This window comes from Enoplosus armatus, chromosome 12, assembly GCF_043641665.1.
Source record: "Enoplosus armatus isolate fEnoArm2 chromosome 12, fEnoArm2.hap1, whole genome shotgun sequence".
NCBI lineage: Eukaryota > Metazoa > Chordata > Actinopteri > Centrarchiformes > Enoplosidae > Enoplosus > Enoplosus armatus.
The window spans coordinates 1,952,095-1,972,301 of record NC_092191.1 but is presented as its reverse complement, the minus strand read 5'-3'; the positions used below and the strand labels follow the sequence as shown (position 1 = coordinate 1,972,301).

The window sequence follows — 20,207 nt, the reverse complement described above, 5'->3', positions numbered from 1 at the left end:
ACCAGAGGATAATTGTTTTTGTATTGTTTGTATTGTTTAAGTGTAACTATATAAAGATAAAGACACACTTGTGAGTGTGGAGGTTGACAAAAGACACACTTCACCACTTTGCTCTGCGGCTGCAGCTCTGAGGCTGAACTCTGACCGTGTGATGTAACAGCTTGGCCTGATTTCGTGTCCCGTGTGTGTGTGTGTGTGTGTGTGTGTGTGTGTGTGTGTGTGTGCGTGTGTGTGTGTGTGTGAGTGTGAAGCAAGTCTAAACCCTGACTGCTTTCCCAGTCACATAAGGGAAAGGCAGATAAGATGTTTCAGTTTGCCACTAAAAGAAGAAAATAGAATATAATCAGAAATGTAAAATTACAGCTACAAGCACAAGCTCCTCTTACTCCCGAGTAAAATATTCACATTTTTACGCTCTGATTTCAAAGGACAAAAGCATCAAACTAAAAGTGAAAGTAACAAAGACAAAGCACATAAAAGTGATGAATTTTAAAGGCTTTGAGTGCTACAGTTATATTCATGGAAAGATTGTTTATGACAACATTGATAACACAAGATGAGTTTGTGAGTTTAAACACAAGTTGAATAATTGTGATACTCCATTCACTTCACTGCTTCATTCATTCGGCTGATGTCTTTGCAGCAACATACAACACGTGTTCATTGTCCTGCGGGAGTCATGTTGGTTTCATTCGTGGCCGTGTGTGTTTCAGGCAGTGGCTTCGGTAAAAAAGGCAAAGAGCTGAGTACTGAGAGAGACTTCTTCATGAGGATGAAGTGCACGGTGACCAACAGAGGACGCACCGTCAACCTCAAGTCAGCCAGCTGGAAGGTAAGAGAGCTGCTGCAGCTACAAGCCAACACATCTGCAACATCTGCACATCTCGTGTCTGCAGGTTTTTGGTTATATACACACATCCCATACATTCCTACACAGACATTACTTCTAGTTGGCCCATTGTCACAGGGTGAATATAACAGTTAGCCAAAGAGTCATTTGTCCTTCTCACACTGATTTATTTGAACCATGTAGAGGCCGGAGGAGGTCATAAAAATGCCAAGACGGTGCAGTCAAGTCAAACTCAGCTGCTAACAACACAAAACAGCAGTGCCACCCACAGTGTGACTTTCAGCCTTATTGCTAAACTGTGTAAGTTACATGTTTCCTCCTGCTGCTCCGTCCAGGTGCTGCATTGCACCGGACACCTGAAGATGTACAACAGCTGCCCTCCGCGAGGGCTGTGTGGCTTCAAAGAGCCTCCGCTCACCTGCGCTGTCCTGATGTGCGAACCCATCCCACATCCGTCCAACATCGACACGCCGCTGGACAGCAAGACCTTCCTGAGCAGACACAGCATGGACATGAAGTTCACCTACTGTGACGAGAGGTAGACAGAAACACAGTCCTGCACACAGCCAGGTTACATTACAGAAAGTGACAGAGATTTACAGTGTGTGAGTATATATCACTGTGTTTGGTTCTTTATCATGAAGTCTGTAGGCTAGGTTCATCTGGGAACTGAATTGTTGAGAGAAAGAAAAATTCTTTACTTTTGGATTTTTCTTTTTCATTTCAGAGCCTGAAACCAGAAAATGTACAAAAAAATGATTTCGCAGAAATAATTCCTGTTATTATTATAGAGCCTTTAAAGAACCCCGGTAGATTTCAATAGTGTTTAGCAGAACAGCATCTTCACGTTGTGGACCGCTGCCAGTTAAAACACAGGTCTTAAAGTACACACAGGACTGATTGCAGTGTTGACTGAATCAGTTTGACTTGGCAGGGACGTCAGTGGGAAACGTAAGCCACAGATGAAACATTAATACTTTAATAAGATGCTGTCACGACAGAGTCAGACTGTGCCGAGTGTAAACAAACGCACACATTCCAGTGTTTCAAAGATGTCACTTCACTGACATGTTGTCGGTCGTGTCATTGCGACGGACCGCCGCTGCTTCCCGCTGTCATGTGTGTTACTATGGCGACGGACGTTACATGTGAAATGATTTGCCCCTTTTGGGCCAACTCGGCTACACGCACAGCGGCCATGTTCAAGCCAGAGAACCGCTTCGTTTGCACCTAAATATTTCTCTCCCACTGGCACGAGGAGGTGATGAGGATCACACACACACACACACACACTGATTCAAGTTACACAAGCACATGCTCGCAGACCTGTAATCTTATCAACTTGTTCATGCAGGACAAAGGTTTCTTTTGGAGAAAACGTGAACATGCGTTTGTGTATTGCGTGCACACGTCTGTGCCACAAACAAGGACCCATTTACTTTTTCGCCTTTTTGGTGCAGTTTAATAGCTGCCCAAATCTTCTCTCCAATTACGCAAATGAGTTTATTGTAGGTGGGTCGCCCTCCTGGCTCAGCAGGGACTTAGACTCATTAGGGAAGGAACAAAACGTTTCTTTAGCTCGTATCTGGCAGTGTGAGTGTTCGAGTAGGGAAAGGAAAGACAAAGAAAGAGAGGGAGCAGGGAAGGACGGGAAAAGGAAAGAGACTTCACACTTGGTAGAGAAAGAGAGGATGGGACCAACTTCTGCGTGAGAGCCAACGTCCAGGAAAAGAGTTAGCGGAGCCCAAAGTCTTCAAATAACATTTTTTGTCCAAGACAGTAAACCCAGAGGTCTTTCATTATATGAAATGCAGAAATGTGATTGGGAAAGATTTTTCCTTCCTAATTGTATTGACTTTAAACAGATGTTTGTTATTTTGGAGCCATCTCTCTGTGACAAGTAATTCTCTGGACAGAGCTGGAGCCCCGATAAAACCCTTGATGGGTATCACTGTTACTGATGGTGTTGTTAGGAGTGCATGTTATAGATTTATGACCATAATGTCGTGATGTTGGGCCAGGTAATATGATCAGGCAATAAAGATGTGATGTGATTCATTCTTGATGAATGAATTTTACAGACGCTAATGTTGTGGTAACGCCACTCGTACCCCTGGTGACCATCCTTACAGTAAAATCATTTCCTTCCTCTGTCAGTCATTTGTGTACTTTTGTGTTTGTACCACAGAATATGATGATGTGAAGTACAGTGTGAAAACGATTACTGTAAAACAGACAAGCAGGCACACTGTTACCATTAAAAACAAATGGAAGGCAGAGAGAGGAAAGAAAGTGAGGGCTGAGAAAAAGAAGCAGTATGGAGGGGGACGGGGTCACATGTTGGTAGGAGTGTGTGTATTGGGTCTCAGCAATCATCATCATCATAATCATCATTATTCTAATTTGATGGTATTTTAGTTGCAAACCACTCTTGGATATGATTTTGTTTTCTTTCTTTTTTCACTACAGCTCTCCTCGCTCACTTCCTTTCTGCTCCATCTCTTCTATCTGTCCTTAAATCACGTTCTCCTTTTTACACTTTACTTTAGGATGTATATGTCCTCTTCCTTCCCTCCACTCTGAGGCCTGCATCTGTCACTGTTACGTAATCTGAGGACAAGAGTCTCTGCACCACCAGACCCCCCCTCTCACTCCTCCCCTCCTCTTTCTCCATCATCAACCACAGATTGTTAATCTTCATCCCGCTGTGACTTGTTAAATTAGAATTTGTTTTCACGGTTCAAATTGTTACAAAAAATAAAAAATCCAGGAATTCTGGTCTGGGAATATAGAATAAACAGTGATGGATGATGAGATAACTGGGACACTTGCAGCCGTTCATATTTGTCAGAAAGGCTGAGAGAGCTACAGTACATTAAAAGTGTTATCAATCATAGATGAGGAATATGGTCAAGTTATGAGCAGAGATATTTGTGTGCATTCAATTCTCTTTTGGCATTTGTGTGGGTTAGGGTTAGGTGAAACAGGTCCTTTGAACAAACAAACTATATATATAAAACCTATGCAACTAGGCAATCACTGGTTGGCATTTACAATAAAACATATTTGCGCTATAAGTTCAGTACAAACCTTGCACTATGGTATTGTCTCTACAAGCCAACCTAAGCTCATTCTCAACAGTCACATCTACTCACAAACAGCTTACTGTCCGTATTCGAGAGAGATTTCGTGAGCTGTCGTCCTGCCAGACTGAAAGATTTTGGTGTCAGGAGGAACAAAATCACTTTAATTTAGGCTAAGCATGACGAGTCTGCAGTCTTTATACCAGCTTACCCATAATTCCTCGTGTTCAGGAGGTAATGTGCTGCTGTTGGTTTGGATTCTCACAGCACAGTTTGTTGGGAAGAGACTCTCTACTCGGCCCAATTGTTTGATTTACACTCCAGTTAAAATAAAAAATTTGTATGTTTGGTGTTAACATGGCCTCAAACTAAGTCAGTATTTATCTTCTGCACTCAAAAAACTGAATGTTGAGAAGTAACTGCACCTGAATGCCTCTTTTTTTCGGTAATCAGATCACTGTAATCCTGTAATTTACCCTGCAAAAACCTGAATATTGACGTATTTAACTGGAAAAGAGAGCTGGAGAGAAATAAAAGGAAAGAAACTCAAAGCCATTAACAAAATCCTCATTAACAAAGTGAACTCGTGATGAGAGCGACGGAAAGAGATTAGCTGTTCCCAGAAACACAGGGAGTTAGCGGAGACAGAATGTGAACAATTCTTATTTTTGGAAGACCGTTCACTTCCTGATTGTGAAGCCTTTTGAAGTGCTGGATTTGTCTTTTGAGCATTTTGTGTACGAAGGGAATCACAGAAAAGTTCAAATAAATCACATAAAATCCTGTGTATTATTAAATGTGTGTGTGTGTGTGTGTGTGTTACAGGGTAACAGAGTTGATGGGTTACACTCCAGAGGAGCTGCTGGGTCGTTCAGTCTATGACTTTTACCACGCCCAGGACTCCGACAGCGTCACCAAGAGCCACCACAACTGTAAGCACACACATCCACATGAATACACACTCGGCGGCTTGAAATGAATATGGAGCCACGCTGGTGACTGTGCAGTTATTTAACTTAACAGAAAAGACGGCACTGACCAGCGCAGGTGATGTTAAAATCACCCGGTCCTCCCCGAGAGAAATAAACCCAGTCAGAGTGGAGCTTTAGAAATATTGTATTATGCGCTATTAGCATAAACAAGCTAACGTATGCCAGGTAGCTACATTACAACATGTTAGCAATGATTACAATCCTGCGATGGTGATGATGATGATGATGCAACAACCCAACAACAACAATAATTTCTATTCCTTGTTTTAACAAAATGTTTAAGTATGAATATCAAGGTGTATTTCTAATTGTTTTCTTTCCATTTGTTGGGCTCCCATTGATGTGTGTGGTAATACATTTGTGTTTGTGTGTGTGTGTGTGTGTGTGTGTGTGTGTGTGTGTGTGTGTGTGTGTGTACAGAGCAGGGACATGGTATTAAGATGTCTTTATTACATTAAACATAACCACTGTTGGCCTGATGAGGTTTGCACATCTGCTGCCACAAACACAGTGGACAGGGGACCAGGTGGCCTCTATTACAGTCTAATGACACTGTGTGTGTGTGTGTGTGTGTGTGTGTGTGTGTGTGTGTGGCTCTCAAGTGTCATGGCTTTTCTCTCCACTGACACTACGATATCATTAGAAGCTCTGAACAGCAGTGACAGTACAAGAGGAAAAGGGGTAATTTAGTTCCTTAAAACCACCCCTGCAACATAATGGCTGTGTGGCTGTGTGTGTGTGTGTGTGTGTGTGTGTGTGTGTGTGTGTGTGTACACTGTGAGTGTGTGTGTGTATGTACCCTGCAAAAAACATCCCTCTTACCCACAGCATCAGCAACAGAGAACCAGACCTTTAGAACCAGAACTACCTTATTTGATATCTTACAGTACTGACAGTGAGACACATTTTTAAACTTTTTAACTGAGCAGAATAAGCCAAACGTCTCTAATGTATTATTGTTCAACACATTCTTACTACAAACAGCCATACAGGAAAAATAACAACAAGGTAACAACCATGTACACAAAGTCTGATTGAAATCAGGGAATCTTTGGTTGAAGAATCAATAAACAGGACGAAGAAATTGGAAACTAACTTTTAGGATTATTTTGTACGCAGTGCCACAGATTCTGTCAGTGCACATTGTGTTTGTATTAACATTGGTTTTATATGAACTCATCATATTAAGTTTTTTCAGATTTGGCTTTTGAAAAACAAAATGAAGGAACTAACTAGAAAATAAGATTTTAGGACTCAGATTGTCTGCAGATTGTGTGTTTTGTGTTGTAAGTAGATTTTATGTGTGTATGTATAATCGTCTATGTCTACAGTCCTTAGTTGGCTGAAATCTGCTGAGATAAAGGGCTCCCTATCTCTCTCTCTCTCACACACACACACACACACACACACACACACACACACACACACACACACACACACACACACACACACACACAGATGACCGGCTCTCACAGCCAACGTGACCAGCCTGTCGATCACCACATGCTAACAGTGTTCTCTGCTACATGTAACGCTGCTCTGAGCTTCCTCCAGACACACACACACACACACACACACACACACACACACACAGTGTCACTGGCCTTATGTACACACTCTGACCACTGTCCTGCTCCTTTCCCACGCCAGTGCTGAACTTTGGACTGTAGCCAGCACATCTCCCTCTCAGCTCAAAATCAAACATCCCACTTTCTCCTGCTTACCGATGTTTGGTTGATTTCACAGCCTCACACAAAATAAATACATAGATAATTAAATAATTAGACATTCAAATGACAAAAAAAGCACATAAAATACAGTACGTACAGCTGGTCTGAGCTTTAAACAGTATCTCCGTCTTTGACATTAAAGGAGTGACGTGAGGGCCGGTGTCCTCCTGGGAAGAGTATTCAGTATGTAATGTATTACTGCACTGGACGGTAAAGTGTGAGCACCTCATAAGTTTACACAAGATCAAACAAGGATCGTTTTGTTAGCCTTCAATAAAAACAGCTCCCTCGAGTCACTCATGAGTCATGAAGTGTGTTATCCGAACGTCAGAGGAGCTGTTTTTAATACGTTTGACATTATATAAGGTCTTTAAAAGGGGGTTGTAAAATGGATTTGGCCTGTAGAGGAGCATTTGTTCCTTAACTGATTTGAAACCATAAAAATCACCAAAACTAGAGATACAAGGTTTTCACTGTCAACCTGAGTATGATCATGGACAAGTGGCTCAGTTCCATACTTGAGTTGCCTTGAGTCACCAAACACAATAGCTCTTTACTTCTCTCTCTCTCTCTGCAGTGTGCACCAAGGGTCAGGCAGTCAGCGCTCAGTATCGTATGCTGGCTAAGAACGGAGGCTACGTCTGGGTGGAAACCCAGGGAACTGTTATTTATAACAGCCGCAACTCCCAGCCCCAGTGCATCGTGTGCATAAACTATGTCCTCAGGTGAGTTCTGGCAAACTGTAGATGAAAAGATATATATGTCAAAATCTGGTAAAATTTGATCACCAAGTGTCAGTTAGATGTCTAGGTCACTTAAAACAGCTTTATGGAAGAACCTGCCACATGCTAAAATGAAAAGCATACATTGTACATCTAAAGAAACTCACTTTTTGAACAAAGTTGTTTTAACCTTGAGCATCAAAAAGAGCTGTGCCGGGCAGACTGCAGCGCCCACTGGTCACAGGGTTGGTTCGATCCCCAGCTCCTCCTGTCCACATGTGTCTTTGGACAAGACACTGAAGCCCCTTGAAGTGCTCTCTGCACTCTATCCACACAAAACCCAACTCACTCTGCTCTCCCTCTCCAATCCTGCAGTGACATTGAGGAGAAGTCGATGATTCTCTCCTTGGAGCAGACGGAGTCCCTGTTCAAGCCACGCCACATGAGCAGCTTCTTCTCTGCAGGAGGCGCCGGCGTGACCGGAGAGCCGGGTGATGCCCTCTTCACCAAACTCAAAGAGGAGCCGGAGGACCTCGCCCAGCTGGCTCCAACACCTGGAGACACAATCATCGCCCTCGACTTCCGTCTGTATTGACTTCTGTCACCTTCTCAGTGCATTTGTTGGGGTCATTATGTTAGTAATAGTGTCCGGGAACACCTTGTAGTGCATTATTACGCTTAAAGCATGACAAAAATAAAATGTAAATTCCTGTAAATAATCCTACTTTTTAAAAAAGTTGTAGTCAGTGAAAGCCATGTTTAGGGGGCTACCAGTCACTGAACTCGTATATGAAGTGCATGAAGCATCAGCAGTGTTGCTATGGTTACCTGCAGTTTGATATATTGCTACTACTGATACATTTGCACTGAAACTCAAACTGGTCACCTCAGCCATGTTTAAGGTATTGAATATCTAATTTTAAATGTTGCAGGTCACACTCAGTTTGAGGAGCCCCAGCAGCCAGCAGGATACACCCAGGTGTCTGCCGCAGCTATGCCCCCTCCGGGACCGCCGTCCTGGGCCAGCGAAAGCCACAAGGCTGCCCCTCCGGCATCAGGCCAAACCCCGGTTCCAGTTCCAAGGGACATGTCTAACATGGCCGGGACATTCACCGTGCAGCAGAATCCGCCACCGGGCAGTGCGACTCCAAGCCTCAGCAGCTGCTCCACGGTGAGGACGAGGAGGGACACTGAATGTTACGCTGAAAAGAGTAATTAGTTAGTGAGCGAGCGACTGGTTGTGTTTGTTTCATAGTTTGTTCTCTCTGTGTTCAGTGAGGCCTGGGGGGGTTAAAGGTCACTAACCGTGGGCAGTTTGTGTGAGAATAACGGGGGTGGATATTTGGAAGGAACAGACTCTTCGCAGTGAATAGTGCCTTTGTTAAATCTCATCTCTCACTCTTTGTTTCGGTCTGTCTGTTTTCACTCTGTTCTTTCTCTTACGTTTTGTCCCTGTGCTTATCATCTTGTTCCTCTCTGCTTCCTCTCTTCCTTCCCCGTTCATTATTCTCTCACCCCCCCTGCAGCCCAGCAGCCCAGGTGATTACTTCAGCTCAGTGGACAGCGACCTGAAGGTGGAGCTGACTGAGAAGCTGTTTGCTCTCGACACGGAGGGCAACAACAGTCCTGCAGACACTGAGGTGTGTGTCCACTGAGTATCCTTGATGTCTAAAACGTTTGCCTCTCTGTGTTATCAGGTCATGAACTTGATTTATGAGGTTGTTTACTGAATCTGATCGAAAACTTGGCTTTCCTTTTCTCTCTTCCTTTCTGGGAAAAGCTTATTTTAACATGGGCAAGATTTTTAGTATTTCTGCCACTTCACAAGCAGTAGGTAAAATAAAGCATTCATTTTTTCAGTTATCAATTATTTTAAACACAACCACTTTTTTTTTATAAGCAATGTAACAGTTTAGCTCCCTAAATGCTGCAATTAACAGGTTTTATGGGACAACCAAAATAATCACACCACAATCTGCTTATCAGAGACCCACATCTCTGAGGTCTGTGTGCACCAAACTCTTACTGCTTCTCTCTATTCATTTGTGTCTTTCAAGGTACAATTTTGTCTAAACCACGACTTTGTAAAAATGAACATCATGTAAGAGCTACATAACTGAGCAGTAAACACACCCCATTCTTAACAAACCATGTTATTTTTGTTTTTTTGTTTTTTCCCCAGAGGGACTTGAGTGACTTAGACCTGGAGACTTTGGCTCCTTACATCCCGATGGATGGTGAGGACTTCCAGCTGCATCCCATCATCCCAGAGTCCAAGCCCCTGGAGGGGGGTCCAGTGGGATCCATGGGGAGCAACAGCAGCCTGTCCCAAACACACAAGGCAACCCAGCAGAGCTTCAGCAACATCGCCAGCCTCTTCCAGCCCTTGTCCTCCCCTCCTCTGCCCCAAGGCCACTACCAGAACCAGCCAGCTGCGTCCTGGGCTGCAGGGGAGAAAAGAGGCTCCAACCAGGGAACCGTGGACTCCCGTGCAGGGTCTTGCATGATGGGGCACATGCAGAATCCACCTTACCAGGCTCCAGCCAGCACCCCTCTGTCTTCCATGGGTGGCAGGCAGAACCTGCAGTGGCCACCGGACCCTCTGTTAACCTACCAACAACAACCACGAGCCACCAAGACCTACCTGACGGACCCTTTGTCAGGAGAGGAGCGCCTGTCCTGCCAACAGAACATGCCACACCTCATGCAGAAACAGAGGTGATGTAACGATGAACAACGTCCTAACATTCACATTTTAAACCAAGACAAAAACAATAATGCACCAGAGACCTTTTCAGAATGGTTGACGGTTTATGTTTATAAATATTATGTTTCTCCATCCTGTTGGTAGAACTACCAATCAAAAAAGAGCTGGATATTTTGACCTCCAATGTAAATGTCACTGTGTGTGTGTGTGTGTGTGTGTGTGCGCAGGTCCATTGACAATTTTGTACAAGCCTACAGAGACATGAGTCCAGCCAGAGTGGCCATGGCCAACAGTATCAAGCGCTCCTTCACCCAGATGTCTGTGGTGAGTTTCTCTGTTAAACATACAGTATTTATCATACAACAAGTTGCATACTTACTCCTGAGAATCATTGCGACATGAAAACAGGGCAGATTATCCAGTGGAACTGTCCAATAGTGACAGAGACTGGAATTATCTTCACATTTACTCATACTGTTCCAAAATAAGCAGCTAATTATGCTATGCTATGCGCTACAAAGCAGTTGGTAACCCTCAAGAAAGTGAATGGTCGACATACAGTCTAGTTTTTTAATCATTTATACTTAAACAAAGCTGTGTGCCTTGAATTGTTTGGGGAATTCACGCTCTTGTCTGTGGACAAGCAGCTCATGAAATAACCGCATGATTATGTTTCAGGGTGAAAATAAGCCGTCAGAAATCATCTGGAAGAAGATGAGGGGCGACAGTTGTGGCGCCATGGATCGCTCCCTCAGTGCAGGATCACTGGCAGGTATGAGCTCCCCCTTTGTGTGTGTGAAACACACCTGGCATTACCATCTCTTCCACCCTAAAATGTAACCTGTGGTCTCTCTGTTTCTCTGTCTCAGAGTCAGGGATGGGGAGGATGATGCCGTGCAGCATGTCTTCATGTCTGCAGCAGCACAGGAAGTCCCAGCATCCAGGAAATGGAATAGCTGGTGCAAGTGAGAAACCCTTTCCCCATAAGAGCTGCAACTACACACAGTATAACATGCTGCCTTCTAACAAGGCTGAGGGTGAGCTGATCTGACCTGACATCTTTAAACTGCAAAGAATCTGTGGAAACACGGCACTGGAACTGCACTGTTCTTTAATTATTTCTTAAAGCTCTATTTTATTAAAACAACAGAACAAATCTGCTGCTGCAGTAAGAACACAATATATTAATATGTATCCAATGCAAATCAACTTGTTGCATGTTTTCTAAAATATAAAAATATTTCTAAAATCTTGATTATTCTCACTTAAGATCTTCCTGAAAGCTGCTTTCTGATGGAAACAGGCCAAAATATTCTTACCCCTCTGGCAGATTTTCTTTCACTCGTTTTAAGAAAATAATGTCTTTAGGCCTTAATTACATATTACTTCTGTCAGTGTCTACCTGCCTGTATTGAATCCTAAACGCACAAATGTCCTTTGTATTTTAAAGGTATAGCCCGCCGTTTGCTGGGCCCTTCTTTTGAGACCTCCTGTCTGCCAGAGTTGACCCGTTACGACTGCGAGGTCAACGTCCCGCTGCAGGGCAACCTGCACCTCCTCCAGGGCTGTGACCTGCTGAGAGCCCTGGACCAGGCCACCTAGAGGCCCAGATTCAAACCCCGCCATAGACCCGACTTCCTCCCAGCCCTGAGCCTCAACCTGCAGCTCCAGACTTAAGCCTTTCTTCACCTTCGTACCTCTGGGCCTTCTGAGAGCCCCGAGGCTAAGCTACCTACAGGGAATGGTATTCATAACCACATCCCGTCTTATTAAGCTCATTTGGCTCAGCCCCACGCTCTGTTCCCTGTCCCTTTATAGCTCTGTACCTAAACCATCGAAACAAGCTAAGATATCAGGGTCAAGCCACTTACATCCCCTTTCCCCCCCAAAGCTCCCGTCTCAAATGAGATGCCGGTTGACCACCAGTGTACAAAAGTTGCCCTGCATTGACCACCCAGATAGAGACCCACACATATAAGATAACATGGGTCACTTGGTGGAAAAGGTCAACGCGGGACCATTAACAGAGTACAAAATGACGCAACACTCTGCCTGATCTGGGTCAATAAGTCACTGACACTGGGATTTATCGCTCGTCATCAGGTTTGGTGTAAACGTCTCTCACAGGTCAGCTCTGTGTTCGGAAACTGTGTTCAGGCTGAACTCGGGTCTTTGGTGTTAAAGGGGTATTAGCGGCGTGGAATTCAACCACACAACTTGCCTTAAAGGCCAGCTCTGCCCACACATCCACAGCCATACACCCCCAACCACCAGCGGTTCCATGCTAAGGTGGGAATCAATGACCAGGCTACATATAGTTATGGGATTCAAACCTACAGCCTGTATCTTATCCAGACCCAGTCTCTGCCACAGACCTACACCCTGGTGTGAACTCTATGCAGCTCAGTTCTCATCCCTACCTTCTCTTTATCAGCATACTCATTTAGGTCAAAGGAGAAGACATTATACTACCTACATTAACAGAGACACTGTGTTCTTTCACTTCTAACACTATTTGACCAGCAATTAGACACAGCCCACTTTTCTAGCTCCAGTCAAAGCCTCAAGCAAGAGTTGGGTATCATGAACTGGTTCTGAATTATAGACATTTTCAAAAACATGTTCTTTGATTCATCAGACCCCAAAAGATAACTTTTTAATCACTACGGTGCAATATGCTGGACCGGAGCACTTTAAAGCGTAGCTAAATGTAATAATGTTATATAATAATGTTACTTATGAGTATTGTTGTCCTTTAGTGTGGTATAAGGGTGGTAATAGCAGTGGGTCCCAACTTTTTTGTCTCGTGATCGCCCGAACTGAAGTAGTGTTGCTACGTGGCAATATAGAGAATATATCTATTATAGTTAGAAAGCACTTCATTGTATAAGTCTGCTTAAGATAAAATGTGTTTAAGTTTCATTTCAGTCTCAAAAGGAAAGTTAAGAATCAGAATCAAAATGATACCCAACTCTGCTCAAGCCTTTTCCACACAGACAGACAGTCATCCACCTGTCTCTTCTTGCCTGAATCCATCCCATAACATCATCACCTGCTCTGGTTAAATAACATAGTGCAGTCTGATGACTCTCACAACATAAACTGGTTTACAGTAGCATTAAATCTCTTTGGGTCAACTTTCATGACATATGAATTATTTGTTATTATAGTTCTTATAATTAGTCTATTTTTCTGTTATTGAATTGAGACATTTTAGCTTTTATCAGATCTCCCCACATTATTTAATCCAAATGGACGGGACACTTTACCCTATCAATACTGCTTTGTTTCTCCTCTCTTTTCTCTCGACCAGATTCTTTTAGTGTCTTAACTCACAGACACACTAATAAGCATATATTGCAACACATGTACTCTACTGTAAGAATAATGTTAAGTTTTGTTTTTTTCTGTTTTTCTTTTATCTAAACATGTTTCTCTCACGTCAGGTAACTACAGGGTTTTTTCTTATTGTGCAATTATTTCATTGAGCTAAAGCTTACATAGTCAGCAACAAGGCTAGCCGTATTCACCAAACCGATAGCATCTGACTTACACACACTGTAAGAGTTCATGTGATTACAATATTGTAGGCTTACGCACTTCACGCAGTACAAAGAAAACATAAAAACCAGTGGTGTGTGCAGATTATCTAAGGGGCAGGTGTGGGGATGAAAAAGGGGCCCCTCTCCTGCATGCATCCGACAGATCAAGTATATTTTTGCTTGTTTTTCTGACCGTTTTATACATATTTTTTGTACCATTCAAGGCAGCCATTGGTTTCCATTCATTTCTGTGCAGTATAGTTACATTATCTGTGCGTGGTAATGCCTGATTTGAAGTCTGCACTGCATTACCTGATTTAATTCTATTGATAATTATTATATTGTACCACTGTAGGCCTGCGACTAACAATTATTTTAATTTTCTGGATTAATTGTGTTGTGTATAAAATGAAATAAAAAATCGTATTATTATTTCTGCAAGCCCATGGTAGCATATTAAAATGTCTTGCTTTATCTGACAATCAGTCTGTACACTGTCCAAAGATATTCAGTTTACTCTCCTGTATGACAAAGAAACACATACAACAAATAAGATGATACATATACATGTGAAAGTGGAGCAGCAAAGTTTACATGTTCCAAGCCAAAATCAGATTTTCAATTCTTATTTTAGAGATTTTACGTCACTATTATTATTATTAGCTATAATGTAACTTTGAGCATTTACTTTCACATAGTACAGAAATGAATAGAAACCAATGTCTCAAAAATGAAGCTTCCATTAAAGAAAAAAAAAAGGTCACTTCAGCTTTTAGATCAAGAAGGGCAGTGGAGGTCGCTCCCCCCGCCCTCTTTGCACACCACTGCACAAACCAGACAGTGTAAAGACAGATGACAGCAGCAACCGCATAATCACTTACTCATTCAGACTATTCATATGTGCATAGCAGCAGCAGCAGCAGCAGCCTTGGTTTCAGTGCAGTACAGCAGCCTGTTGAATGTGGAGTGTATGTATTATTCTTTAGGATTAGGACAAGGCCAGTTTTTCTGATAATTAACGAGAGGCTGCCAATATGAGAAAGCTTTTATACAGAATATTATTAGTCCTAAAACACGATGGACTAGAGTAAGGTCAGAATTTTTACTTTCAAACTAGAATCTAATTTTCACCCAAATGATGTCAGTAATATCATCAACAGTATGCCGTCAGTGGAAACACGCTCTCACCATCTCTCTCCTTTCTTGAACTCTCAAAGTATTTTTCTTAATCTCACTCTATTTTTTAAGGTAATTGTCTTTTTGTGGTGACCACTTTTGAGTATCAATTATAGAGCTTTGTACACATACACGTTACGTATTTAAAAAGACAAAACTAATGTTGATAGTGTTTTTAGTGTTTATGTGTTCTGGTACTTTGTCCTTATCTACCCCTGTAGATGCCGATGGATCAGATCCCTCACTGTGCTGTTTCCTCTCGTGCCGTTTGCGTGTTGTGGCATTTTGTTTTTGTTTTTTTTCCCCAGAGTTTTATCCTTAAATATCCTTAATATCGTATCCATAAAGTATCTATTGAATCTGGCGGCTGCACAGTACTGTTTTTATTCTAAAACAAAATATGAGAGTTAAGATTAAAGATGAATATCAGATGTCTAAGTTTCACTTTTCAGATATGTAGCATTTTGAATATTAAGAAGGTGAAGTTGCCACATAATTAATCGCATAGTTTTTCAGTTGCATATATAAACGCAATGGTGCTTCATTGACCATGTATGTGTCATTTCTAGAACTTTTATTACATCTCTTGGATCCACTAACACTATATTTTGATGTTCTCTGCTTTATGTCATGCTGAAATGTTCTTTCAAGTTTTATTTTAATCTATATTCTGTAACGTGCCTTATCTTATCTTACGACTTTATGGTTGTCTCAACTGAGTTTGCCCTTCAAGTGCACAGTTTGTTCCCTGCAGCCTGTATATGACTTCCTTCAACTCTGGGGGCTATTAATGAATAAAATCCTAACTGGACATTGTATCCTATCTGAAAGTTAAACGTGTGAAAATCACCTATTTTCTGAAAGACAAAACTTCGCTTTAATTTGAATTTGCATGTTAATCTTTAGTTGACACCTTAACTGTGTCTCCCAGCGTTTGTTGTCAGTTAACAAGCAGCTGGCAGAGCCTGATATTAACGTGACAATATAGTAGAAGCTTTGCATTCGTTGGGTCTACTTACCTTTTGTCATGATCACTGTCCAATAAAGGTTGACATTGTTTTTATAATAATTGGAAAACATCCAAAATTGGGGATACAGCATCACAGTTGGGATGATTTTCATAATAACCCCTCAGGGTTTGTAGTCAACAGCTCCTTCATAGCCTCCTCTGATACATTCATTTAGTCAGGGAACATACAATAGAAGTATTTTAGATTTGAGTAGAACCCTATTAGAACCCGTTGTAGATCCCCTGGTGACGAACAGCCAAAATGTGTTTAAGGTTTTTAAGGAAATGAATTCCCCAGCTCATCAAACGACCTGACAGTCTGTTTGTTGATGAAGGGTTTTTAGGTTTAGGTGAAAAAGATTTGACGGTAAAAGTTCTCCTGGGAGGGTCACAGGTCAGAGGGGACAGTGATGTCCCACAAGGTTAGTGCTTTGCCTTTGCAGATTGCTTGATGCCCATGTCCATTACTGTCACTTTGCAAACCAAGTTTGCCTGACTTTTATTTGGATAAGAAGTGGCTCAACATGCTGTTTGCCTTTAAAATGCACCTTGTATAATTGTGAATGTGTCAATACAAACAGCAGATACTTCCTTTAGCAGTTTGGTCATCTATGACTTGATTCTGTAGACAGTACCGTTTAAAATTAAAGCTTTTAGACTTCTGTGTATAGGAGAGATGCCAATATAATAAAAACCCTCCTGTCTTCATACACAGGAGCCATGTAAGACTCCATTAGTTTTACACTGAAGCTTTAAAAATCATAATCTTACACACCGCAGAGACACAGAAATTGATTACATCAGAGCAGGCAACATGATAATTCAGAAAGGTTATAAGCAAATCCGCAGTTTAAGTCGATTACAGTATCCAAACTACTTTTTTTGGAAGTGAATAACAAAGTGAAAGTACCTGAAAGGACTCTTATAAAGCTGCCTTGCTGTGTTTCTGCAGTAAAATTTGTGACTAAAATGTAAAGTCCAAATCTATGAAGATTAAATCCAGGTTTTAAAAAATACATTTTTTTACCACAAACAAACCACCTAGGCCAAAAGATGTTTAATAGGACTGGAGATGAACCTGAGAGAGGATGTGGGCAGAGTAACAGTGGGAACAGTTATGAAGGAGATATGAAAAGAAGTGATGTTGAGTGGCACATGAAGAGAGATACATCCTGCTCAGCCTGCCCACTGACGCATATCTCTCAACTCCTCCACTCGACAGATCACTCATCTGTTTCGACTCTCACTCGCCCCTCTCTCTTTACTTTAGACTGTTATCGCTCAAATTGGAAGTTCTTCCTATTTAAATGTGAGAAGCCTGCAAATTGAGATATTCCTATTTGTAGGATCATGTAAAGTATTTAAAGACTTTAAAATGTTATGTTTTGTATTCGGATGTCTGACTATAGAAACCAAAGTTGTTCAGATTAAGTTTTCAGAAAAGCACCTTACAGCAGTCCGAAACATTTTTAAATCATTGTAATATTACAGTGTAATATAAAACTAATCTAAACAGTCCCTGCACACAACTACATTTTTGGAAACAAAAGTGGTTTAGGATTACATTACATGTTCTGAAACATCCACATGAAACAAGAACAGCACTTCAGATGGACTTTTTAGCAACTGATGAGATTTGAACTAAATTGTGTTAATGTATGTGGAAAGAGTTGGCTAGATGTAAGTCGATTTTAAAAATAAAAATCTAGACAGAAAGGAAGCCCTGCTCCCGTTTTAAGCTAGCTTCTGCTCTATTAGCTTCGGCCAGACTATTTAAAATTGTTTGAAAATGTAAAATGTATGCATCTAGTCATTTTGACAGAGATAAAACAACTATCATTTTGTAGCATTCAAGAACTACACCTCTGTGAGTCTTCAAGCTTCTTAGGAGGTGAAGTTATATATCCTAACATTGTTTTATCTTTGCTAAACTGAAGAAACGTGAAAAGTGTTATAGTAGATATTTGTTTATCTTAGAATATGGATAGAAAATCCCAGGAACAGCTATTCAGAAAGACAGAATAAAGACTTCTCCGAGAGAATCCATTAAGAAGCAAGCGCTAGTAGCACAGATGCTAACCTAAAAATGGGTGGGGCTTCAGCTCTCTATTTAAACCCTAGAAGGCTGATCACCAGTCGTAGTGCTCAACATACTGTGCTGCTTGAAGGGTTTCCCCCAAAACAAAAGTTGAGTGGCAAAACGTTTCAGGAGTTAATCGACTCATTCATTGCACTTCCTCTTTAAAGACGATATCAGCATTTTGTCTCGTGTCTCGTGTAACAACAGGGTTTTTGTTTTTCCTTATGGGATCCATGTTCAGCTACTTGTATTCTGTTTTTGTCAATGTCATACAGTTATATTAGCTGGTTCTGCATTTTTTAATATGCTAAAAATTCATATTGATCTTATTATTATCATATATTGTTATCATTGTTATTACTATATGGGGAATTTACCCCAATAAGAAGTTTGTGTTTCTGCACTGATATCTTATTATTAAAGCATACTGATCTTACCCTCCCTCACCGGCATCATGTGTGGTTTATTGGACTTCCCTTTTATTTTATGCTCTGATTGAAAGATCATTAGCAGTTGAGATTAAGGAAATAATAAATTCATAATCAAAGATCATCCATTACAACTAAAAGGTTTGCATTTCACTCACAACACAGAAAAATACACACAAAGGCTATTAACAGTAAAATGTACTCACTTTGAAAATACCTGGTGATTTTTTAATGTAGGACAAGTATTTTGATGCTGTCGCATTTATGGTAAAAACTTTTTTGTATTCTTTCAACATTTAAAACTAACTAAAGAAGTTTGAATTGTGTATCTTACAAAGCCATCTAAACCTCTCACCAACACAGCAATAGATAAATGTATCATCAGCGTAAAAAATTTATATTTGCAACATAGAAGTACCAGTACAGAGCCCTGTGGCACACACTTACTAAACTCATAGCATTGCATTAAATTGCATCTACAATTGTTCTATTTTAGATTAGTAGGAAGGATTACAGGCTCCTGTACGATGTTAGTAAATTCTCAAAAAAAAAAAAGAAATGTTAAAAACTTCATGCTAAAGACAGGGTTGTTTCTCATGGTTCCTGAAAAGAAGACATTTTGGAGATACAGTATTTTTTACCTGGCAACAGCTATATCTAATAAGCTTATGCAAAATCTTAATGTAAAATCTAACAACAGCTGTCAGATAAATGACATGCACCAAAAAATTATACTTGACTAAATGCACTTGAATTATTTTCCACTTCTGGCTGCAAGCCAGTTGTGTCACATTTTCTTGAGCTGGTGCACTTTTCATCCTGTACTTCATTCATCCACATTAACATATTACTCTGACAGGCGAGAGTGTTTACCAGAAGACTCAAGTTTGCACAAGCAAGTCTCTGTGTACGTGAGCAAGTGTGCACTTTAGTCTTTGAGTTGTTCTCCAGTGTTCAATTCAAGACCATTTAGGCGTTTCAAACATACTAATTGAAGAATTCTGTAACAACCTGTTCTGTGGTTTTAGTCTCTCCCACTCACGCTCTCCAGCTCACTTTTTTCTCTACATCTTTCAGTGTGTATGTCTATCTTTGTGAGGACCAATTTGAGTGTTAGACGTTGAGAGGGGAGACATTTTTGGAAAGTGAGGATATTTAGTTTGGCCCTCTTTTCTTCAAAGGGCCATTTAAAGGTCAAGACTTGAGGGTCCACACAGGTACAAACGTATGTGTTATTATTTTTCTCCCTCTGTATTCATTCCAATACCAACAACTACAGAACATCCATAAAAGGAGAGAGAGTCAGTTCACAATCAAGTCGATCCATTTTAGAAATAACCAAGTACATTTACTCAAGTATCGTTCTTAAGTACAGTTGTGATATACTGGTCCCTTCTTTTAGCATTTGAGCATCTTGTATTATCTACCCAGCTACATTATCTTGTCACTTGCAGATTCTTTTACATGCTAAACATACAATTAGCTCATGAGGTATGATGAATTCTCAGACTTGAAAGTGGCTAAGTGTATATGGAGTTCACAGAGTTGCTGCAATGTTTAAAAAAGGTTTTTATGCAGCTACTTGGGGAAACTTTCGGAAATCTCACATTCTCTTTTGTGTCAAGCAAATCAAAGGCCAGCTGTTGACTTCTGACACATTAATAACCTTTAAAAATAAATGTTAGTATATTTAGAAATGTAAGAAGTCAATTTTTCCTCACTCTATAAATGTTTGTTAGTGATTAAAAAGCTTTTTGATGAGAGTCTGGTCTGCTTCCCTGTTGCATGGAAAAATGTTTCAAAGCTTCAACTCCACCTTCGTATTGTGCTTGATGTTTTTGTTTTGGATTGTGACGCACATCCGCTATTTGACTTGGACAGACAAACA

General features: G+C 41.0%; 1 protein-coding gene across 1 annotated transcript in view; it reads left to right on the top strand.

The window, feature by feature from the left end:
• The window catches only part of epas1b (endothelial PAS domain protein 1b), a 47,162-nt gene extending 28,819 nt beyond the window's left edge, over nt 1-18,343 (top strand). Inside the window, exons 5-16 of the mRNA XM_070915554.1 lie at nt 714-832; nt 1,186-1,388; nt 4,759-4,865; nt 7,233-7,380; nt 7,753-7,961; nt 8,310-8,548; nt 8,904-9,017; nt 9,560-10,095; nt 10,312-10,408; nt 10,763-10,856; nt 10,954-11,121; nt 11,535-18,343. Coding sequence (XP_070771655.1) covers nt 714-832; nt 1,186-1,388; nt 4,759-4,865; nt 7,233-7,380; nt 7,753-7,961; nt 8,310-8,548; nt 8,904-9,017; nt 9,560-10,095; nt 10,312-10,408; nt 10,763-10,856; nt 10,954-11,121; nt 11,535-11,686 — 2,186 coding nt within the window. The 3' untranslated portion in view covers nt 11,687-18,343. The remainder of the gene's footprint in view (nt 1-713; nt 833-1,185; nt 1,389-4,758; nt 4,866-7,232; nt 7,381-7,752; nt 7,962-8,309; nt 8,549-8,903; nt 9,018-9,559; nt 10,096-10,311; nt 10,409-10,762; nt 10,857-10,953; nt 11,122-11,534) is intronic.
• The last annotated feature ends 1,864 nt before the right edge of the window (nt 18,344-20,207 follow it).